General features: G+C 44.3%; 1 protein-coding gene across 1 annotated transcript in view; it reads left to right on the top strand.

The window, feature by feature from the left end:
• Window positions 1–22177, top strand: part of DNAH3 (dynein axonemal heavy chain 3) — a 468553-nt gene that overhangs the window by 325176 nt on the left and 121200 nt on the right. The window contains exons 35-40 of the mRNA XM_088476199.1: window positions 2773–2884; window positions 4344–4585; window positions 4945–5045; window positions 5161–5266; window positions 8545–8674; window positions 15377–15613. Coding sequence (XP_088332325.1) covers window positions 2773–2884; window positions 4344–4585; window positions 4945–5045; window positions 5161–5266; window positions 8545–8674; window positions 15377–15613 — 928 coding nt within the window. The remainder of the gene's footprint in view (window positions 1–2772; window positions 2885–4343; window positions 4586–4944; window positions 5046–5160; window positions 5267–8544; window positions 8675–15376; window positions 15614–22177) is intronic.

Below are 22177 nucleotides of genomic sequence, written 5' to 3'. Positions count from 1 at the left end.
GCCTTAGCACCCGTGCACGCTGTAATACAGATTGGTGCATCCTTATACCCCACCATCGGTCACACCATCAAAACATGCACCAGCTCTATGGCAGGTGCATTTCTCTGTCTAACCAAGGCCTCCTATGCCTGTGGCTGTGTGTGACTGTAGCTGCTCTTATTGACACACCTACTGTATGATACTCCCATAACACTGATCGGGCCATTTGTGCGATCATCTCTAGTCACCATCCAGGAACAACGATCCCTTTTCCAAAACATTTCGTGTACCGTTTGTCTTGATCACAACAGCATCTTTGTGCTTACACGCCATGCTTACACGCCATAGGACATTTACACATTTTTGGTGCATGCACAGTTGCAAAAAAACGCTCAACTACATGAACATTGGCATTGGCTCTGATTTAGAGCTTGTATGTTCTACCACATGTTCTGGTTTAATCCCTACCTTACTTTACTCCTTTTATTCTTCGTTATGCCATATTAGACATGGCTTTCTCTTTCACTAACGGACAAACTGAGTGTGTGAAAAGACTAGTCTACTATACAAACCCAATGGTTTGCGTACATCTCCGATGGTTCTGGGTCTGGGATGTAGTTATGAGACCAGTGGCCGCAATCCCAACAGAGTAATCCCGGCAAGGGATTTAACATAGGCGTCAAAATACAGATGCCTATGTTAATCCCAAAGGCGGAACGCCGAGGACGCCTGTCCGATCATTCTCTCTGCCGGGTAAGTATACACTTAGCTCGGGGATGGGGTCAGGTTTAGGGATCCCCGGGGGAACTTAGAGTTAGGCACCTCCCCGGGGAAGGTTAGGGTTAGGCTAGGGGAAGGTGGGGTTAGAGTTAGTCACCCCCCCGGGAGTGTTAGGTTTAGGGTGCGGGAAGGGGGGGTTAGGTTTAGGCACCCATGGGGGGGAAGTTAGGGTTAGGCACTAGGGGGAAGGTTATGGTTAGGCACCCCTAAGGGAGGTTTAGGGATAGAGGGGGGAGAGGGGAGGGTTAGGGTACTTACCACGAGGTGTCGGGATTTCAACCTGTAGGGCGGACGCTATCGGTATTTGATCTGGCGGCATTACATACTGATTCCCTCAGAACTATGGATAAGTCACTGCTTTGGTAATGCAATACGGGAGCAGGCCGTATTCATGAGCATGCATCTATCCCATTGCAGGTGCAATTTCTCCTTCTGAACATGGTCGCAATGGTCAGTGCAACTGCGTCTTTGGACTTAGTCGCTGACCGCGACACGCCTGCACCAGGCTATCCAACCCCCTTACCTCCCAGAAACACCCCCTGATATTGCATGGATCTGTGTGCAGGTTCGGTGTGCGTCTTTGTACGGTAACCATCGGGACGCGCAGACTGAAAACATTGTCTGCTTGCTTGTGCACCTCTGAACCAGACCCATAATGTCTATTTGTCTCCACTGTGTGTAGCTGACAGTTGTGTTCTCACAAAAGACGCAAAAATATATTAGCTCAGTAACATTAGTATGGGCATTGTGTAATGTACATATTGTTAGCATAACCGCAATAATATACAGTATAGGCTACATATTGTTGGCATAAACATAATGGTATAGGGCAGAAACATAATGGTATAGGGCAGATTCACAACTTCTTGAGAACTCTTGGGTTGGTTGTCATGTGAATAGGAACAGACTAGAGAAAACTTATGTCCGATTAGTACAGTATGTGGTTTGGGTATAGTTGAAGAAAGCAGTCATGAAAATGAGGAACAGGAGTTTTTCCAGGTTGAGGTCCTAATTCATAGGTGTCCGCTATATAATGCCGCAGGCAGGCGACCAATGTTGTCAGGCTACACATGCTTCCAAGTCCCGATGGCTACTGCCGAAAGCCGCAGAACGAATATGGATGGAGAGACAGGCAATTTCATTGGGTGTTTATGGGTGGAAGCGGCATGGCTAGCCAGGCGCGGGTATATCGCAGTCAGCAACTGTTTTTGCCGCAGATGCACTGACACCGACAGCCATGTTCACATGGAGATTCTGCACCACCATAGGGCTGGTGCAATCTCCGATAATGCGTCTGATGGTGCACCTTAATAGTTAATGCACACAGCAGTGGATTACCGCTGCAGCTGGTGGGCGTTTCCCTACGAATCCCTTCGGCTGCAGCATTAGCATAAAGACGCCATCGCGGTTACAATAGCGCACATCTCTGACTCACGCCTTAAGTCTGCAGCAGCTCAGAACATAATGGCCCATTTCAGTGAACCCTAAAGTGCATTTTTCCTTGTTTATAGCTATAGACAACTCTGCTTTACAGCGTTACTCTCACTTATTTTATTGTTACAAACTACGAAACGTTTTTATTACTTTCCTAACAGCAATTTGAAGTTATACAGATTTTTTCTTCCATGTTCCTCTTTTTATTATTCTGGTATATAGAGAAATGGAACATATCGTCTTTTTTGTACCAACCTAATTGACACATTTACCGTTTCCACTTTCCTTCTAACTAATAGTGTAAGAGAGATGAGAGAGCGCACATTTAGCTGGTGTTTCACTGCAAATAAGATGCAGCGGGAATCAAATTCCATCTACTGTCATCTGCTTGTAGCTGACTGAGCCCTTTCAGCAATGCGTACATTAACCTAACAATGATGTCAGATCTACGTTCTCACTGGGAAGCTACTAAATGTTTCTAATGGAAATTCAATTAAAGATCTCTGATGCACTTGGAATTCTTTTGTGTCTGATGTTTCAAAGATGTTTTCACATATTTAAATTGTTCTAAACCTGTAGATTTACGAAATGATGCTGGTGCGTCATGGCTTCATGATTGTCGGAGACCCTATGGGGGGAAAAACTTGTGCTTACAAAGTCTTAGCTGGGGCACTTGCTGATTTACACTCAGGTAAGGCTACATTTATTTGTCTTATAGTGGCAGGATTGTGTTGATGGTAAATAACAAATAATTGTCCAACTTCAGATTACTTACATTTATTGTCTTGCACATGCTTCTACTATTGCTTTCACATGTAACACCAGCCTACATTTTCTGAGAACTGCCACATTGTTCCAACAAAGTACAAAGTGGTTAGAAACCACTTTCATATACGTATTACACCCTGGAATATTTCTGTTTTGTTCAGCATGGAGAACACTGTAAAACCATATTGGTTACACACTGAAATCAGTCAGTGAAGCTACTTCTTTCACTCCAGTTTAAAAAAAGTATTACACTCCAATCTAAAGCCGCATACACACTAGACGATTTTTATGAACGATATGGACGATAAAGATATCGTTCAACAATATATTGTTCATATTGGTCAGTGTGTGTGCAGTGAATGGCCAACGATGCGCGTTCCCGCGGGTCATTAACAATATCTTTTGTCGTCCATTCATGCAGGCCAATCTGACGATATCGTCAAGGATTGCCTGTTCAGAGATGTGGCAGGATATCTTTCAGTGTGTGCGCCCAATATCGTTTGTCCTACAGAAAGTTCAAGGGAAATCTTTCACCAATATAGTTCATACAGCACTTGTCTAGTATGTATGAGCCTTAAGGGCTGGTTCAGAGTTGCACGCAGATTGGTCGCTAAGTGCATGCTAGGAAATAACAATGGATCTTAACCTGTATTTGGAGTTGCACTGACCCTATCCATCCACTCGTAGAGTTAGCCATCATTACTATCAGTCTGGACCTATACCAGCCCTATCTTGGTGCAGGAGATCCATCTGAATTCAAATGGGCCTCCGGGTATTCTTAACCCGCAACTCCACATACACGCTCACTATGCACCCAGAGAACACTGACCTACACTAACTGGGAGTCAATACACCTTATTGACTCACAGTTACACCTACTAAGCTGCTAGTGGAGATTAGATGCATATGACTCTGAATCGCTCGTCTATCCGTGCACTCTGCTCCAATGCATTTAATTTGTTAAGAATCTCAATATCCATATGCACAGTGCACAACCGTGAGGTGTCCTAAGGACACTGCAGGTGGCACTGCTGCAGAGACTCTAGCTGCTGAGTGCTGTTCTAGGCACCCTGCTATCCAGATGCAAGGGCCGTAGAAGAACGTCAGTACCGCCCATAGGGTTCTGCAGTCTGTGTGGTGGCACCGCTCGCACACCCCTAGTTACGGCCCTGGCAATTGCGAATGCCATTGCACACTTTTGCGTATGTGCACTAAGGGACACCAAGACTTATTGCGAATGTGCAGTAGCAAAATAATGCTTAACTGCGTAAACGTCTGCACTGCCTCCACCTCTGAATCAGGCCCAGGCAGCTCATACTAAATGAAAGAGAAATGATAAGTTACAGAAATGATTTGTTCATTAGTCTTGTTTTTTAATTCAGCAAAATCAATGGATGAATACGCTGTGGAGTATAGAGTGATCAATCCAAAGGCCATTACTATGGGTCAGTTATACGGATGTTTTGACCCAGTAAGTCACGAGTGGACGGATGGCGTATTAGCGACTACCTTCCGAGAGCAAGCATCTTCCACCACGGATGACAGGAAGTGGATTATATTTGATGGGCCTGTGGATGCTGTATGGATAGAAAACATGAACACTGTCTTGGATGACAATAAGAAGGTAACAGGCACTTTTTGTTGTCTTTAATATCAGAACTCAGCAATGAGCTTATTACAGCGATTACTGACTGAGTGCTTATTATTGACATTTACATCTATTCCTAAAGACCGTTTATAATCTAATCGAATCATGTGATAGATTTTGGAAACATGGACATACAGTGTGTTCTATCAACTGCATTGACACAGAATAATCTAAAATACTTTATGCCGTGAGTGGGAAGATTTTTATGTTGCTAAAATAACTACTGCCAGAGTAATGCTTGGAATTATAAGTAGGAGTATTGATGCCTCAGAAAATTGATCATTCCACGACTCTTCAATGAACAAGTTTGTTTTTGTTCTTTTCCTGTGTTTCAGCTGTGCTTAATGAGTGGCGAAATCATTCAGATGAACGCAAAGATGAGCTTAATTTTTGAACCTGCAGACCTGGAGCAAGCCTCCCCTGCAACTGTCAGCAGGTAATTAGATTTCACTTCAAGCGGCCAGGTTGGTTTAGTAACTTTCATACTTTGCTCAGCGTGTCATCTCCTTTGTTGAGAGCATTGTGTTTTTTTGTTCTTTTGAACCACCCAGGTGTGGGATGATCTATATGGAACCCCACCAGCTTGGATGGAAACCTCTGAAGGATTCCTACATGAACACATTGCCGGAAAACCTCACAAGTGAGCACAAGGAATTGGTAAGAGAATTAATGACTCAACTTTGGCTTTATGATTGTTATTCAGCAATACAGTTTCCTTGTACAAATGAAGGTTGGCGCATACACAAGACTTAATTAAACTGTGATTTTCTTTACACATATTAATGGGAGAACATACATTTTGAAACAGTCAACCTTGTTGGCTGGCCTGTAGGGGATCTTTTCCAGATTTCCTGATGTTCTGATATCCACAATCTATCCTGTATTTTCTGGTTCATAAATTATGATGTTTCTATACAAATATATTTATAGAACAATGGGTCTGATTCAGTAAGGATCGCTATTGCAGTCGCACCAGCGATTACGCACGCAGTCTCACCGCAAAGATATACTGATGATTGCAATCGCAATGCTGTCGCAGCCTAACATAAGGATGCTCACTGTAAATTACACACATCCGTAATACTTAACAAGTCTGCAAAACAATCGGGAACATCGAGCGCAATCGCAGCCTCACGCACAAGGTCTGACCATACTCAGGAATTGCTAACCTCATTGAACGCAGTGAAAGCCCAAGCTGCGTATGGCACTGTAGTGGCTAATTTATGCCCGTCCCTGTAACAGCGTTCAAATGCACTGGCACGGCTGCGTTTCGCCGACCACCCCCCATCACCACCCCCAAACGGTCTCTTCCTGTCAATCACTCTGCGTAGTCCCTGCCCGATCGCAGTGGGGTGTTCTCGCACGTGCACTGTGATGCATACGCTTGCGGAGAGCGCAACAGTTGGCCGATTGCGCGCGTAATCGCAGTTGCGATTGGTAATGATTCGCGCACGTAATCGCAGTTGCGATTGGTAATGATTCAGGCCCAATATGCAGTATCTATGCCAATTGCTGTCTGTAAAATATCAGCACTCAAAAATGCATGTGCAATATAAAATAGTCTTTGCATCCAACACCACAACTATATACAGTCAGGTGAATAAATATTGGGACATTGACAGAATTTTCATATTTTGGCCTCTATTCACCATCACAATGGCTTTGAAATTAAACAAACAAGATGTGCTTTAACTGCAGACTTTCAGATTTAATTTGAGGGTAATTACATCCAAATCAGGTGAACGTTGTAGGAATTACAACGGTTTCTGTATGTGCCTCCCACTTTTTAAGGGGCCAAAAGTAATTTCATGGACAGGTGTGGGCTATTCCCTCGTTATTTCATTATCAATTAAGCAGGTAAAAGGTCTGGAGTTGATTCTAGGTGTGACATTTGCATTTGGAATCAGTTCCTGTCGACTCTCAATATGAGATCCAAAGAGCTGTCAATATCAGTGAAGCAAGCCATCATTAGGCTGAAAAATCAAAACAAACCCATCAGAGAGATAGCAAAAACATTAGGGACCTCATTCAGAGTCGGTCGAAGCGGCCGCACGGTCGTACGGGAAAAGGGGCCGGATATGTAAATGATTCCCTCGCAAGTTGCGTCCCTAAGTTCGGATCGGTAGCTGGCCGACCAAGGGGAGGAAGCGGCCGGAATACAAAAAAATACGCCCCCTTCTTGTACGCATTACACGTCGTAAAAAGAAAGAACGCACCGGAGAGCTCACCAACACCAAAAGACCCGGAAGACCACGGAAAACAACTGTGGTGGATAACAGAAGAATTATTTCCCTGGTGAAGGAAAAACCCCTTCACAACAGTTGGCCAAATCAAGAACACTCTCCAGGAGGTAGGTGTATATTTGTCGAAGTCAACAATCAAGAGAAGACTTCACAAGAGTGAATATAGAGGGTTCACCACAAGATGTAAACCATTGGTGAGCCTCAAAAACAGTTAGACCAGATTAGAGTTTGCCAAACAACATCTAAAAAAAGCCATTATAGTTCTGGAACAACATCCTATGGACAGATGAGACAAAGATCAACTTGTACCAGAGTGATGGGAAGAGAAGAGTATGGAGAAGGAAAGGAACTGCTCATGATCCAAAACATACCACCTCATCAGTGAAGCATGGTGGTGGTAGTGTCATGGAGTGGGCATGTATGGCTGCCAATGGAACTGGTTCCCTTGTAATTATTGATGATGTGACTGCTGACAAAAGCAGCAGAATGAATTCTGAAGTGTTTCAGGCAATATTATATGCTCATATTCAGTCAAATGCTTCAGAACTCATTGGACGGCACTTCACAGTGCAGATGGACAATGACCCGAAGCATACGGCAAAAGCAACCAAAGAGTTTTTTAAGGCTAAAAAGGGGAATGTTATGCAATGGCCAAGTCAATCCCCTGACCTGAATCCGATTGAGCATGCATTTCACTTGATGAAGACAAAACTGAAGGGAAAATGCCCCAAGAACAAGCAGGAACTGAAGACATTTGCAGTAGAGACCTGGCAGAGCATCACCAGGGATGAAACCCAGCGTCTGGTGATGTCCATGAGTTTCATGCTTTAGGCTGAAATTGCCTGCAAAGGATTTGCAACAAAGTATTAAAAAGTGAAAGTTAGATGTAGGATTGTTTAGTTTGTCCCATTACTTTTGGCCCCTTAAAAAGAGGGAGGCACATATAGAAACAGTTGTAATTCCTACACTGTTCACCTGATTTGGATGTAATTACCCTCAAATTAAATCTGAAAGTCTGCAGTTAAAGCACATCTTGTTTGTTTCATTTCAAAGCCATTGTGGTGGTGAATAGAGGGCAAAATATGAAAATTTTGTCAATGTCCCAATATTTATGCACCTGACTGTATATTGGGGTCAGTACTGCATGAGAATGGAAATTCTGTAATCTTGCTATGTAATATCTGAAATATACATGAGGTACACATTTTGATCAAATTGGGAGTTCCCATCTACTGTGACCTAGTCCAGCTGGGTTCCTACAATAACAATTCATTTCTATAAGAGGGTACATACCTCTCTGTTTAATTTGTCTACAGGCTTTATATAATGATGGTAGGACCCAGTGGAAATGACTAAATGGGTGCACTCTTCCCCTTTGTCCCGGTGTGTCACCCTATAAACAAACACTTTCAACCCAAAACCTGAAATACTAAAAAGAAACATAACATAATAAAAAGTTACGAAGAAAGCTATCCACTATTTTCATGTCATTTCTCTAACTTTAGAAAATAAATGAGTTCTTTGTGAAATTTAGCTTTAGTCCTGTGCGGGCTTATTATCTATACCAAAATCTGACACTTACAAAAGACTTCTGTTCAGTTTTATGATTTATTGTAAAGCTTTGCTGCTTCACTTTACTTTTTTATGCATTTTGGTTATAACTTTAGTATTGTACTTTTTTTTTACTTTCAGATTAATGACATGTTTAACTGGCTCATTCAGCCGTGCTTGAATTTTATCCGTCTGGAATGTAAATTTCTGGTGCAGACTTCTCCTATCCACCTGACATTCAGTATGATGAGGCTGTACACCTGTCTGCTTGGTAAGGTTTTTTCTTTTTCTTCAGATATTATTAAAAACAGACATTTTATTTTTTTAACCATGTCACAACGGTCATCCTCATAGCTACTCTTTGTCATTTTTGCTGCATGTTTTACCCCTATATATGACACAAGAATCAAGGAGTATGCCTCAGGGGACAGGGAATGAAGGATGGGTCAGATGGGGACGGATGAGGTCGCGGGGGCACATGGAGGGTGGAGAAGAGATCAGGCGGGCACATACTTCAGCTCAAGAGACAGGGAAGAGACTGGAGAAAGTGGTTGTCCTGGTAAGGGATGAAAGTGGAGAGGGAGGTGGAACATGAAGAGATGAGATCTCATGGTGTATGGTCTCTATTACTAGTGATGTGGGTGGCAAAGTCAAATGCTCTGAGGGAAGAGTGTAGTGAAAGGGGCAGGATGAGAAGAGAGAAGGGGCGGCGAGGGTTAGATGTCTGGGAATAAATAAGGGACTATTTAGTGAGTAAAAGGGTGGTACCAGGTTGCAAAGCAGGTGAAACCTTTGTCCAGCTTGTGGCACTAGCTAACTGCTCCTAATTGGCTGATTGTGGATTCACTTATGTCACCTATAGGCACATTTTGCAACTGTGTTTTATTTTAATGCATTTTCCACCTGTGACCTAGAACACAAATGCATCCAACATCAGCAGCAGGTCCAGAATGTGTTTTGCTTTTTACAGTTGCGTCTAGAGTTTCTGTCCAGTGCACATCTCGGAACATGCCTACTCTACGCTTTCATAGAGGTTCTGTCCAGTGCACATCCGGATCATGCCTACTCTGTGCTTTCATAGAGGTTCTGTCCAGTGCACATCTCGGAACATGCCTACTCTGTGCTTTCATAGAGGTTCTGTCCAGTGCACATCTCGGAACATGCCTACTCTACGCTTTCATAGAGGTTCTGTCCAGTGCACATCTCGGATCATGCCTGCTCTGTGCTTTCATAGAGGTTCTGTCCGGTGCACATCTCGGAACATGCCTACTCTGTGCTTTCATAGAGGTTCTGTCCAGTGCACATCTCGGAACATGCCTACTCTACGCTTTCATAGAGGTTCTGTCCAGTGCACATCTCGGATCATGCCTGCTCTGTGCTTTCATAGAGGTTCTGTCCAGTGCACATCTCGGAACATGCCTACTCTGTGCTTTCATAGAGGTTCTGTCCAGTGCACATCCCGGAACATGCCTACTCTGCGCTTTCATAGAGGTTCTGTCCAGTGCACATCTCGGAACATGCCTACTCTGCGCTTTCATAGAGGTTCTGTCCAGTGCACATCTTGGAACATGCCTACTCTGCGCTTTCATAGAGGTTCTGTCCAGTGCACATCTCGGAACATGCCTACTCTGCGCTTTCATAGAGGTTCTGTCCAGTGCACATCTCGGAACATGTCTACTCTGTGCTTTCATAGAGGTTCTGTCCAGTGCACATCTCGGAACATGCCTACTCTGCGCTTTCATAGAGGTTCTGTCCAGTGCACATCTCGGAATATGCCTACTCTACGCTTTCATAGAGGTTCTGTCCACTGCACATCTCGGATCATGCCTACTCTGTGCTTTCATAGAGGTTCTGTCCAGTGCACGTCTCGGAACATGCCTACTATGCGCTTTCATAGAGGTTCTGTCCAGTGCACATCTCGGAACATGCCTACTCTGCGCTTTCATAGAAGTTCTCTCCAGTGCACATCTCGGAACATGCCTACTCTGCGCTTTCATGGAGGTTCTGTCCAGTGCACATCTCGGAACATGCCTACTCTGTGCTTTCCTCCTCCACATACCAGATGTGCACATAGTTGAGTCTGAATGTGACGCCAAAACAAGTAAAACTTACACTAAAAGGTGGACTGAAGCCAAGTCAAGCCAGCACTAATAGCCGTTACAGTAAACGGCTATCCAATCAGAAGGTTCACAGGGACAGTATCCGTTCCGCCCCTCGCGTCATTGGTGTCAGTAAAGGTTGCACACACCTTGCTCCAGCCCTTTTGTTTTCTTCTTGAATGCTGCTCGATTTTGCATCATGGCTGGCCTAAATAACTCATCAGCACGATAAGATAAAAGTACCACCGTTATTATACCTGGAACCTTTGTACATTTAAAGTATTCTTTTTAAATTGCTCAAAGTGCACCTAAAAATATTTCTCTCCCCTGCAGTGCAACTAGAATGTGCCAATGTGTACCATTCAATGAATAGGACAAGACTCTGATTTCTAGTTATTCCAGCATATAACTGTCTGTGCACCTGTCTTAAAAGCAAGGAACGCCCCTATAAATTAATGCTTTCCACTTGTTTATATGGGATGTAGTCTAAATCCCGGCAGGGGAAGCCCGACAAGGGACTTAAGATAGGCATTGAAATACTGACGCCTATCTACTACTGATGCCTATCTAATCCCGACGCCGGAACACAGAAGGACGCCTGCTCGAACTAGGTAAATCCGGGGCGCCCTAGGGGCATATTCAATTAGACGCGAAAATCCATTTCCGGCAGAAAAGTATCGCGGATGACGTCTATTTGCCAAACGAAATCTTATCCCCGTATTCAATTCCAAAGACTTTTCGTGTACGCGGAAAGTCAATGCATTGGAGTAGGTGAAAAAGATTCGCCTATGAAAGCAGTTGGAAAAAAGTGCGAAATTGCGGTTTTGGGGTGCAAAGGTGGGGAAACCACCCTGCACCCTTGGGACAGGCTCCCAAAAGGTTAACTGCGTCAAAAAAAAGAAAAAAAAAACACCACAAAAAATGACTTTGAAAAAGGGGGCGAAAAAGTACAAAGTTGGGGTACAAACTTTAAAACTAGCTAAATAAGCTTTTGGGGGGGGTCTGCAAGTATGGGGAGGTGTTTTCTTGATTGCAGGTGCTTGCTTCAGGTGCGTTTTTAAGGTTTTTAAAAGTTCACTTTTGCGATTTTTAACCATGCTTGCACCCATTTTCAAGTACCCCAAATTTGCTGGGACTAGTTATTTTCGCCAAAAAATCCTGCTAAATGCTATCCTTCACCACTTGTGCAAAGACGCTAATTAGCAGCTAAGTACCCCAAATAGCTTCAGTAGGACTATTCGAGGGCATCTACATTGATCACGAATGTTAGTTCATCTTTTGGGGGGTGTCAGGCTGATTTCCCCAAATCTGACAGCACATTTCGCCTGTTTGCGTTTCGTCGGGTCTCGTTTTTGCGTCCTTTGGAATTGAACAGGGCGAAAAGCGGGGCCGCGCACGAAAACTTTTCACCTACAAAACACGCAAAGTCAGGGAAAAGTACGGCAGGCGAAACCTTTCTGACTTTACGCATCTAATTGAATTTGTCCCTTAGTGTTAGGCGGGGGGGGGGGAGGTTAGGTTTAGGTAGCATATCAGGGTTATGTTTTTGGGGGGTTAGGCACCACTAGGGGGGTTAGGATTAGGCACCAAGGGGGGAGGGTTAGGTTTAGGCACGAAGGGGGGAAACATAGGTTTAGGCACTAACGGGGAGGGTTAGGGTGCGGGTGGGGAGGGTTAGGGTTAGGCTACAAGAAGGGAGGGTTAGGGGGAGAAGGGGGGAGGGTAAGTATACTTACCTGACCCCTGTCAAGATACCAACCATCGGTATGCCGCTGTCGGTATATTGACAGGAGGCATCCCGACAGCCGTCATTACATACCAAATCCGTTTATATAATCACTGCTCCTACCAGGGGCGTTTCTAGTGAGAAGGGGGCCCATGTGCACTCTCCGTCATGGGCCCCCTCCTCTCTGTTCAGCAGCCGGCAGCGCTCTGAGCTGTGCGCGGCCAGCGCCGGAGTTATAAACTTTGAGCACTAGAGTGTGCCCAGAGTCTATAGCGCATGCACAGGTCACCGGAAAATTGGCCGTGGCGGCCATTTTCCCTGTACTGTGCATGCGCAAACGACGGGAAAATAGCCAATACGCTTCCAGACATTTTTACAGCGCCGGACCCCCGCGCCAATGTGGCACTCTGGAGAAGTATGTATATTATGGGTGCAGGGTGTGCAGTGCGGGGCCCCCCTGGACCCACACACCCTGCACCCATTATAGATACACCCCTGGCTCCTATTGAATACATGATAAGCTATGCCCTCATTCTGCCCAAGTCCTTCTATAAGACAAGCAAACATCTGCTTCAATGCAAACGTCTCCACCTTGCTCAAAATCCAATGCATGCAAACTAGTCGCATGACACCACCAATGTGTTTCTTGCTTTATTAATGAGGTCCACTGCCCACAGGTGATATTTATCTTTCAATTTTTATTTATTTTGATAGAAGTAATGCACTTGATAAGTAAGTGTGTTAAGAAGAATAAATAAGAATCAAATAGTAAAGCTGTGGAATTATTTTGTTAGCTTTCATGGCCATTAAAAATAAATTATCTTAAAATTCCATGTTTATTTTTGTGTATTTAATCAGCACAAATACAGTGCATCCAGAAACTATTCACAACGCTTCACTTTTTCCACATTTTCTTATGTTACAGCCTTATTCCAAAGTGGAATAAATTCATTTTTGTCCTCAAAATTCTACACACAATACACCATAATGACAACATGTAAAAAGTTTTTTTGAGATTTTTGTAAATTTAATTTAAAAAAAACTCAAGGTGCCTACACACATGGCTATATTTTACCCGATCTGGCCGATTCTGACGCATCGGAACAACAGATCGCGTCCCCACAGGTCGCACATCGCATCTTCACAGTGGCCTCCATCATCCGTAAATGGAAAAAGTACAGAACCACCAGGACTCTTCCTAGAGTTGGCCGGCCGTCTAAACTGAGTGATTGGGGGAGAAGGACCCTAGTCAGGGAGGTGACCAAGAACCCCATGGTCACTCTTTCAGAGCTACAGCATTTCTCTGTGGAGAGAGGAGAACCTTCCAGAAGGACAACCATCTCTGCAGCAATCCACCAATCAGGGCTTTATGGTAGAGTGGCCAGACGGGAGCACATGGCAGCCTGGCTGGAGTTTGCCAAATGCACCTGAAGGACTCTCAGATCATGAGAAACAAAGATTGAACTCTTTGGCGTGAATGCCAGGCGTTATGTTTGGAGGAAACCAGGCACCGCTCATCACCAGGCCAATACCATCCCTACAGTGAAGCATGGTGGTGGCAGCATCATGCTGTGGGGATGTTTTTCAGCGGCAGGAACTGGGAGACTAGTCAGGATAGAGGGAAAGATGAATGCAGCAATGTACAGAGACATCCTGGATGAAAACCTGCTCCAGAGCGTTCTTGACCTTAGACTGGGGCGACGGTTTCTTTTTCAGCAGGACAACGACCCTAAGCACACAGCCAAGATATCAAAGGAGTGGCTTCAGGGCAACTCTGTGAATGCCCTTGAGTGGCCCAGCCAGAGCCCAGACTTGAATACGATTGAACATCTCTGAAGAGATCGGAAAATGGCTGTGCAACGACGCTTCCCATCCAACCTGATGGAGCTTGAGAGGTGCAGTAAAGTGGAATGGGCGAAACTGCCCAAAGATAGGTGTGCCAAGCTTGGGGCATCATATTCAAAAAGACTTGAGGCTGTAATTGCTGCCAAAGGTGCATCAACAAAGTATTGAGCAAAGGCTGTGAATACTTATGTACATGTGATTTCTTAGTTTGTTTTTTTTTATTAAATTTGCAAAAATCTCAAAAAAACTGTTTACACATTGTCATTATGGGGTATTGTGTGTAGAATTTTGAGGACAAAAATTTATTTATTCCATTTTGGAATAAGGCTGTAACATAACAAAATGTGGAAAAAGTGAAGCGTTGTGAATACTTTCCAGATGCACTGTACAGCTTATACCTGTTATACAGTAAATTTAGTATTATTGTAGGGAGTTTATATTCTCCCTTAGAGAAAACCAGTCCTGTAATAATGGTAGGTATTTTCAATTATATTTAGATATTGAAAGCCTTGTTTTTTTTTAAATGTAATTGCAATTACCAATTGTTACAGGAGACCAAGGGCCTGATTCAGAGCCGGACGCTATTTGCGGACGGTCGTTCAGGAAAAGGGGGTGGCTATTCAAATGAACCGTTCGCTCCTTGCGGTCTGTTCACGCCTCCATGCCTGAACGAGCGAACAAAACTTGCGGTCGTTTTTTGGATAACTACGCCCCCTGGCCGCTCGCATCCTACGTCATGTCCGCTATTTATTAGATTAATCGAGTACATCGACCAGCGTATGAACTGCTCGCTATTCTTGTGGTTGGTTTTTCCTACCACAATCTTGCGAGCAGTTTTGACTATAAAATAACCCAGTGACGTGGTCAATGACGCTGCTGTATTAATTATGCACACCCATAAAACGCCCATTTTGACCTTTAAGCACACCTGCGTTCGGATCTCCACTCCCCGTTTTCAAGCACCTTCCCCTGTTACCACCCACATACGCCTTCTCCTGTCACTCATATTAGCAGGCATTAGCTATTTAGCGAACAAACGATTTTCGCCCGCACTGACTCGTTCGCGCATGTGTATTACGATCCGTACGCATGCGCAGTTGGGCAAACATCGCTCGGAACGAACGAGCAGCCGCTTATGAGCGGCTCTGAATCAGGCCCCAAGACAGTATATATGCTGTGTATGTAAAACTCAATTAATTAACTTGATACCCTGTGCACCCACTTACATCACTGGTGATTTTGGTTCTTCACTGCTATTGTCTCTGTTGTCACTTGTTGTTCACCTTAGATTCTGTTGTTTCAGATGAAATCATAGGTTCTGGAGGGGAAAATAATGAAGCCATGTCCAGCCAACAGATCACATTGTGGCTGCAGGGCCTTTTCCTGTTTGCCGTGGTTTGGACCATTGGTGGAACCATAAATGCAGATGGCAGAAAAAAGTTTGATGTGTTCTACCGTAACCTACTGATGGGAATGGACGATCAGCATCCTCGACCCAAGAGTGTTAAACTAACTAAGAACAATGTGTTTCCAGATAAAGGTAGGAGTTACAGAGTAAGTCATTGTGTATTTCTGAGTTAAGTTGGGTACACACTGGCAGATATATCGGCTGATCAATTGAACGGCAGATATATTGTGTTTGCGTCAGCCAGTGTGTACAGGCGATATGTCTGTGAAATACGTCGCTCACAGACATATCGTGTCGGCTGTGCAGCACAGCTGATTGCTGATATATCTGTTCATCGTGTTGTATGTAGGGGAAGTCAGCCGACTCCCCATACACCTCCTGCAGAGGCTGCCGGTGACTGACAACACAACTGGGCGAGCACATATAAATGCACTTACCAATCGTCAGAAAGGATGGCGGATCTGCCGGACAGCCGACTTGTCGTCCTAGTTTGTACCCATGTTAACAGTACTATCACTAGCACTAGATCTATGTAATAAGCTCAGCTAAACATTTAAACATTTTTTGATAGACTATTTGCATTCTTTGTTTTCGTTGAAGACTACATAAATGTTCCTCTTGCATCCAGTGTTAAGTGTGAGACCTACTGCAAAATATATCCCCATAATAATACAATCTGTAAGACATTTCACTTTAGAAAATCATTATGAGGTTTATGGCACGCGTATATGATATATGATTTGTAAAACACAAAGGGGTTGATGTGTCCAGCAGTAAAAAGAGTGGAGAAGTGTGCCAGTGGAGACGTTGCCCATAGCAACCAATTAGCTTTGAGGAAGCATTTATCAAGTACACTCTATAAAATGATATATATGCTGATTGGTTGCTATGGGCAACTTCACTCTTTTTACTGCTTGATACAACAATAACAAACCCATAGAGGTGGACTCAGTGTAAATGCCGCACAAAGTTGTGCAATGTAAGTCTGCGCAGGTGTCTGAGTCACACGGCTCACGCGTGCGGATTGTTACTGCTCAGTAGACGCAGTACAGAATCAGACGCAGGGGCTGTGGATTTTAGTGGACAGACCTGGCAGGTATCGGGGGTGGCTAAGCTGACGCGGGCGTGTTGTGAGCATGTCAGTGAAGGCGGCTGTGTCCAAAGACACTCAGCTGCTCACACAGGAGGCCACACTCAGATGGAGAAACTGCACCTCCCAAAGGTCTGGTGCAAGTGTAGATGGTGCCACCAATGGTGCATGACCTGAGGTTGCACCAGGAGAGAAAGGCACTGTCTTACCATGCTGCAAGTGAGCCTCTCAGTTTTCAGAAAAATCGCCCAAAGCATTGGCATAAGATGCAGGTGCGACTGCGGCCAAAGAATCAGAATCATGCCCATTATTATTATTATTGTTATATTTTATTTATAAGGAGCCACAAAATGTACACAGCATAGAGTATACATGCAAAACATTTCACATTAACAAGTCATTAGATCTTAAATACAATACACAAAAGCATGCCGTAGCATAAATGCCAGAGATTAACATCACACCAGACTGGGAAGGACAGATGACTTGGGCAACTCACTGCAGGTACAGTAGCTGGAGTCACAGGTGGGAATCAAATCAACACTAATAGGGGTATTCAATATGAAACGTTAACTTCACTGTCGAGTTTTTACCTGCGTTAAAGTATCGGGCGCGCTCCCGCTTATCCCCGTATTCAATATAAAATTATCGAAAACGCGTACCTCCGAAGTTGGATTTGCGTAAAGTTACGATTTTTTCCATAAAAAATTTGTAAGACCCCCCTAAAGTTGTAAAAACATGGGGGATCACTATGGGTACCCCCGTTTTAGCCTTTAAATGAAAGTCGGGGATTTAAATAGCTGCAGCAGGTGTTTTTTTCCCGACATTGAAGAAGTGATGCAGAAGAGCACTTAGATTATTTTTTTCGTTTTTTTAAGTGGTCCCATCAAATTTGGGGTACATGAAAATGGGTACTAGCATATTTTTAAGTCCCTAAAGGTAATTTTAAAAAATTCTGCAAAAATGCACCTGCCGGTACTTTGTGCAATGAATAAAACACCTGCCCCGTACTTGGGGACCCCACCAGAAATAATTTCGTTAGTTTGGTAATTTTACCTATTTTTTTTTTTTAACCCAAAAAAATTATTTTATTTTTTTTAATGGTGTCCCGATTTTTTGGGGGACATTTTTTTTTAACATTTCCTTTTAAGGGGACATTCCCAAAACTACAGGCTATTTTTTATAAGCCTACACCCCCAAACCCCTATTCTGCATTTTTTTCACTTGCTATAGTGATTTTAAAAATTATCCCTGTTTTTTTAAAAAAGACCCTTGACCCCATTTAAGGAAAACAATGGGAATTTTCGGGAAATATGCCTGGGACCCCCCTAAAGATGTCCAGACATGGGGGATCACTATGGGTAACCCCGTTTTTGCCTGCAAAAGAAAGTCGTATTTTTAAATAGCTTTGCCAGGTGTTTTTTCCTGCCGCGGCTATTAGAAACCCCGACTTCCTTCAGTAGTTAAAAATGGGGGTACCCATAATGATCCCCCATATCTAGACATCATTAGGGGGGTCCCTAGAATATTTCCAGAAAATTCCCGTTTTTGTTAACCTTTAAAAAAAACAGTAAAAAATGTGAAAAAAAATGATATAAGGTCCCCCCCCAATAGCCAAACCAGCCCCAGGCTTGCCAGCCAGTGATGGTTTCTAAAAATACGGGGAACAAAATGTGTAGGGTTCCACCGTATTTTAGAAACCAACACCAGGCTGCAGGGACTAGTGCTGGTTTTAAATATAGGGGGCAAAAACGACGTGGGGTACCCCCTATATTTAAGACCAGCACCAGACCCAACCGACCGGGGTTTAATGCCACAGCCCGGAGACCCAATCACCGGGGCTCCAGGTCCCAAGTCGGTCAGCGCAAGCCGGTGATCTCGGGGGAGTTGGGGACCCCCCAAAAAAGGGTCCCCCCTCTCCCGAGCACCACAGGCTTGCGCTGAAGCCTGGGGCTCATCCCCATACCCTGAAGCGGTGGGTATGGGGGTAATAGGGGGGCCAAATAATGTAAGACTATTGTAATTTACAGTGGAACTACAAGTGCCAGCATGCCTGCCTGCCCCGCTCCAGGGGTATGGGGATGAGCCCCAGGCTTCAGCGCAAGCCTGTGGTGCTCGGGAGAGGGGGGACCCTTTTTTGGGGGATCCCCGACTCCCCCGAGATCACCGGCTTGCGCTGACCGACTTAGGGTGTAATGCTTTGGACCTGGAGCCCCAGTGATTGGGTCTCCGGGCTGTGGCATTGCACCCCGGTCGGTTGGGTCTGGTGCTGGTCTTAAATATAGGGGGTACCCCACGTCATTTTTGCCCCCTATATTTAAAACCAGCACTAGTCCCTGCAGCCTGGTGTTGGTTTCTAAAATACAGTGGAACCCTACACATTTTGTTCCCCGTATTTTTAGAAACCACCACTGGCTGGCTAGCCTGGGGCTGGTTTGGATTTTGGGGGGGGGGGACCTTATGTCATTTTTTTTTTACAATTTTTACAATTTTTTTTTTTTAAAGGTTAACAAAAACGGGAATTTTCGGGAAATATTCTAGGGACCCCCCTAATGATGTCTAGACATGGGGGATCACTATGGGTACCCCCATTTTTAACTCATGAAGGAAGTCAGGGTTTCTAATAGCCGCGGCAAGTGCATAAATGCGACTTTGAAGAAAGTGGTGCAGAAGAGCATTTAGAATTTTTTTTTGCGAAAAATAACTATGCCCAGCAAATTTGGGGTACTTGAAAATGGGGGTCAGCATATTTTAAAATTGCAAAAGAGACTGAAAAAATCGTGAAAAACCCACTTGCGCAAGGAGCTGCAATGAACAAAACACCTGGGGCATACTTGAGGACCCCCCCAGAGTCAAGTTCGCTATTTTTTTACTTTGTTCCCCAACATTTATTTTTTTTGGCCCCCAAATTCAAAGTGCTTTTTTTGGGATGTCCCGATTTTTTTTTTTTGACACAGATCATTTCAAGGGGTCATTCTGAAGGGTGCAGGCTATTTTTTTTAAACCTGCACCACTAAACCCCAATTCTGCACTTTTTTTCGCCACCTATTCAGTGGTGAAAAGTTATCCCCGTTTTTTATCAAAGACTTTGCAAAACTGCGATAAGTCTCTGAAATTGAATACGGTGTAAAAGTAAAACCTGCGATAATGATGTCATACCTCCGATATTAACGCAAAAACGGACTTATCGCCCCCATATTGAATACCCCTATAAATCTGCATACACGCACACACACAACGATTTAGTAAGTGAACGATTTTAGTAAACGATTTTTGTTCATTTTTTCAAGGGAAAAATGAAAGAAAATCGTTTACTAAAATCGTTCATTTACTAAATTTTTTTGAACTACAAAAGATTTTTGCATATTCCCTTACTGAAAATCATTGAGTTGGTCAGTCTGACTGAACTACAAACTTGAACGCGCATGAACGATAATCGTTCATCGTTTTAACTCAGAAACTGAACAATTTTTTCAACGACTGAACGATAAACGATATTGTTAACGATAATCGTTCAAAAAATCGTTGCGTGTATGCACCTTGAGAGAGGGTTAGTATGCTTTAATAAAAATACATCTCCGAAGGGTATTTTAGTAAAAATAATGTTAATAGCACTTAGGGCTCTATTTATTAACATTTTTTCTACTAAAATTAAGTGAAAAAGGGTGTTTTCACACCCTTTTCACTTTATTTTAGTTTCACCTAAATTTACTAAAGGGCAATTGGAGTAGAATTCGTAAAGTTCTACTCCAAGCCCTAATTATCACATATTTTAGTAAGCAGATCGCATTTCCTATAATTGTAATGGGAAATGCGATCTGGCCAAAGGTACTAAAAATATATTGTGAAAAAATACCGGGGGAAGCCCTGTGATAATAACGCCACCTGGAGGGGGGCCCGTGAGGGAGGGGGGGTTGCGAAGGCAGGGGGGTAGCGGCAACCAGTCGGCGCATGCGCAGCACCACGTCATTGTATTTTTAGCAGTGATAAGGCTGCGGAGGGGATTCGCAGGGACAGGGCTTTATCGCTGTGATGTTGCCTGAATTCGCAATGTGAATTCAGTCGGTAATATCACACTACAATCTGCATTTTAATGCGGATTGTATTAAATAGAGCTATTAGAGTGGACAGTATTCCATGGCTGGGGCCCCTAATGTTTGTGAGAGAACAAACTCACCTCCTGTGCCCCTCTTAGTGGTTGAATCTTCTGCACTATGGAAAAATGTATTAATTCTCAAATTCATCTCTCCTCTTACAGCCATGGGCGCCGAGAGGGGGGGGCAGGTACAGTTTGCCCGAACTTGCTAGCACGGCCCGCGTCCGGCGTCGTCCCACCTCCCTCACAGCAGCTCAGTACACAGCTTGTGCTGGGCTGCAGTGCGAGACTGCTCACGGCGGCTGCAGCAGCTGGAGCAGTCTCCTATAGCTGTGGGGGGAGCGAACACACTGATCGCGGCCCCACCCTGCTTAGCGCCGGGCTGGGGGGCTTACAGCGCCCCCCTCCCCAGCAAGTAAAAGTCAAGGGGGCGTGGCCACGTCTCTCACGATTAGGCCACGCCAGGCCCCTCCCCCCCCTTTACCTGGGCCCGCCGGGCTCTCTTCGGCCCTGCTTACAGCGCATTAAAAGCCCCTATGTGTTTGAAGCCCATTATTATTATGGAATACTCCTGCCAGCATCTCAGCTCCTATGTTGTTGAATAGAAATACAATGGTCAGGTTGTTGGTCTTCAGCTGGCTGACACATCCAGTCCCTTACCAGCTGACGGTGGATCCGCACACCCGAAACTCACAACTTCCCACACTTACAGTATCTAAAAACAGCCACGAGTTTCAGTTAACTGGTTTGTAAAAGTGTGTCATATAATTAAATGTAATACAATATAGTTCCTTTAGGTTTAACATTTTATTACCAGGACTTACACAGACATTAAAGGTAGCGCATTGTATAAAACTTTTCATGCTTCAAATTTCATCATGTAAAATCCATGTCAGATATGATCTGTCCTCTAATAAAATGACAAAAGCAGATACTGTTACACATGAACTTACACTTAGATGCCATAAATATAATATTATGACACATTGGGCCTGATTAAGAGTTCTACGCTAATGCCGCCACTGTTGCGTCTGTGTGTGCAGCTGATATTCGGAAATATGCAAATTTCATAGACACGGGAGATGTAATAAGCCACCCACAGGTGGCCTTGCACAAACCATGCATCTGAGTACAAAGGGTCTGATTTAGATGTGGACGGTATTGCATAGCTTGCAGGGAAGGGGCTGTGCAATACCGTCCAACTAATATGTTAATGGAGCAGGTGTCTGTAGGAAATAGACACCGCCTGCATGCATCTGCCATCTGAGTGCAGCGTCTGTAGACGCTGCTTCGTATCACGCTTGCAATGGTTGCTGTTTGGCCAGGCTGTGTAAGCTGAAGCTCACTTAGCCTGGCCGGCTCCTGGCCTCTTTCGAGGCCAGGAAATCTGCATCCTACAGCGCAGACCCTGGCCTCGGCACTTCCGGGAAACGGGGGCAAAACTCCCCTATTTCCAGGAACGCATCCCGACGACCCACCTCCCCGCACCCAAATGGCCACAGCCAGTCAT

Source organism: Taudactylus pleione, unplaced genomic scaffold, assembly GCF_031769625.1.
Source record: "Taudactylus pleione unplaced genomic scaffold, aTauple2 ptg000184l, whole genome shotgun sequence".
NCBI classification, from domain to species: Eukaryota; Metazoa; Chordata; class Amphibia; order Anura; family Myobatrachidae; genus Taudactylus; species Taudactylus pleione.
The sequence above is the reverse complement of the archived record's forward strand: the minus strand, read 5'-3'. Positions and strand labels throughout refer to the sequence as shown.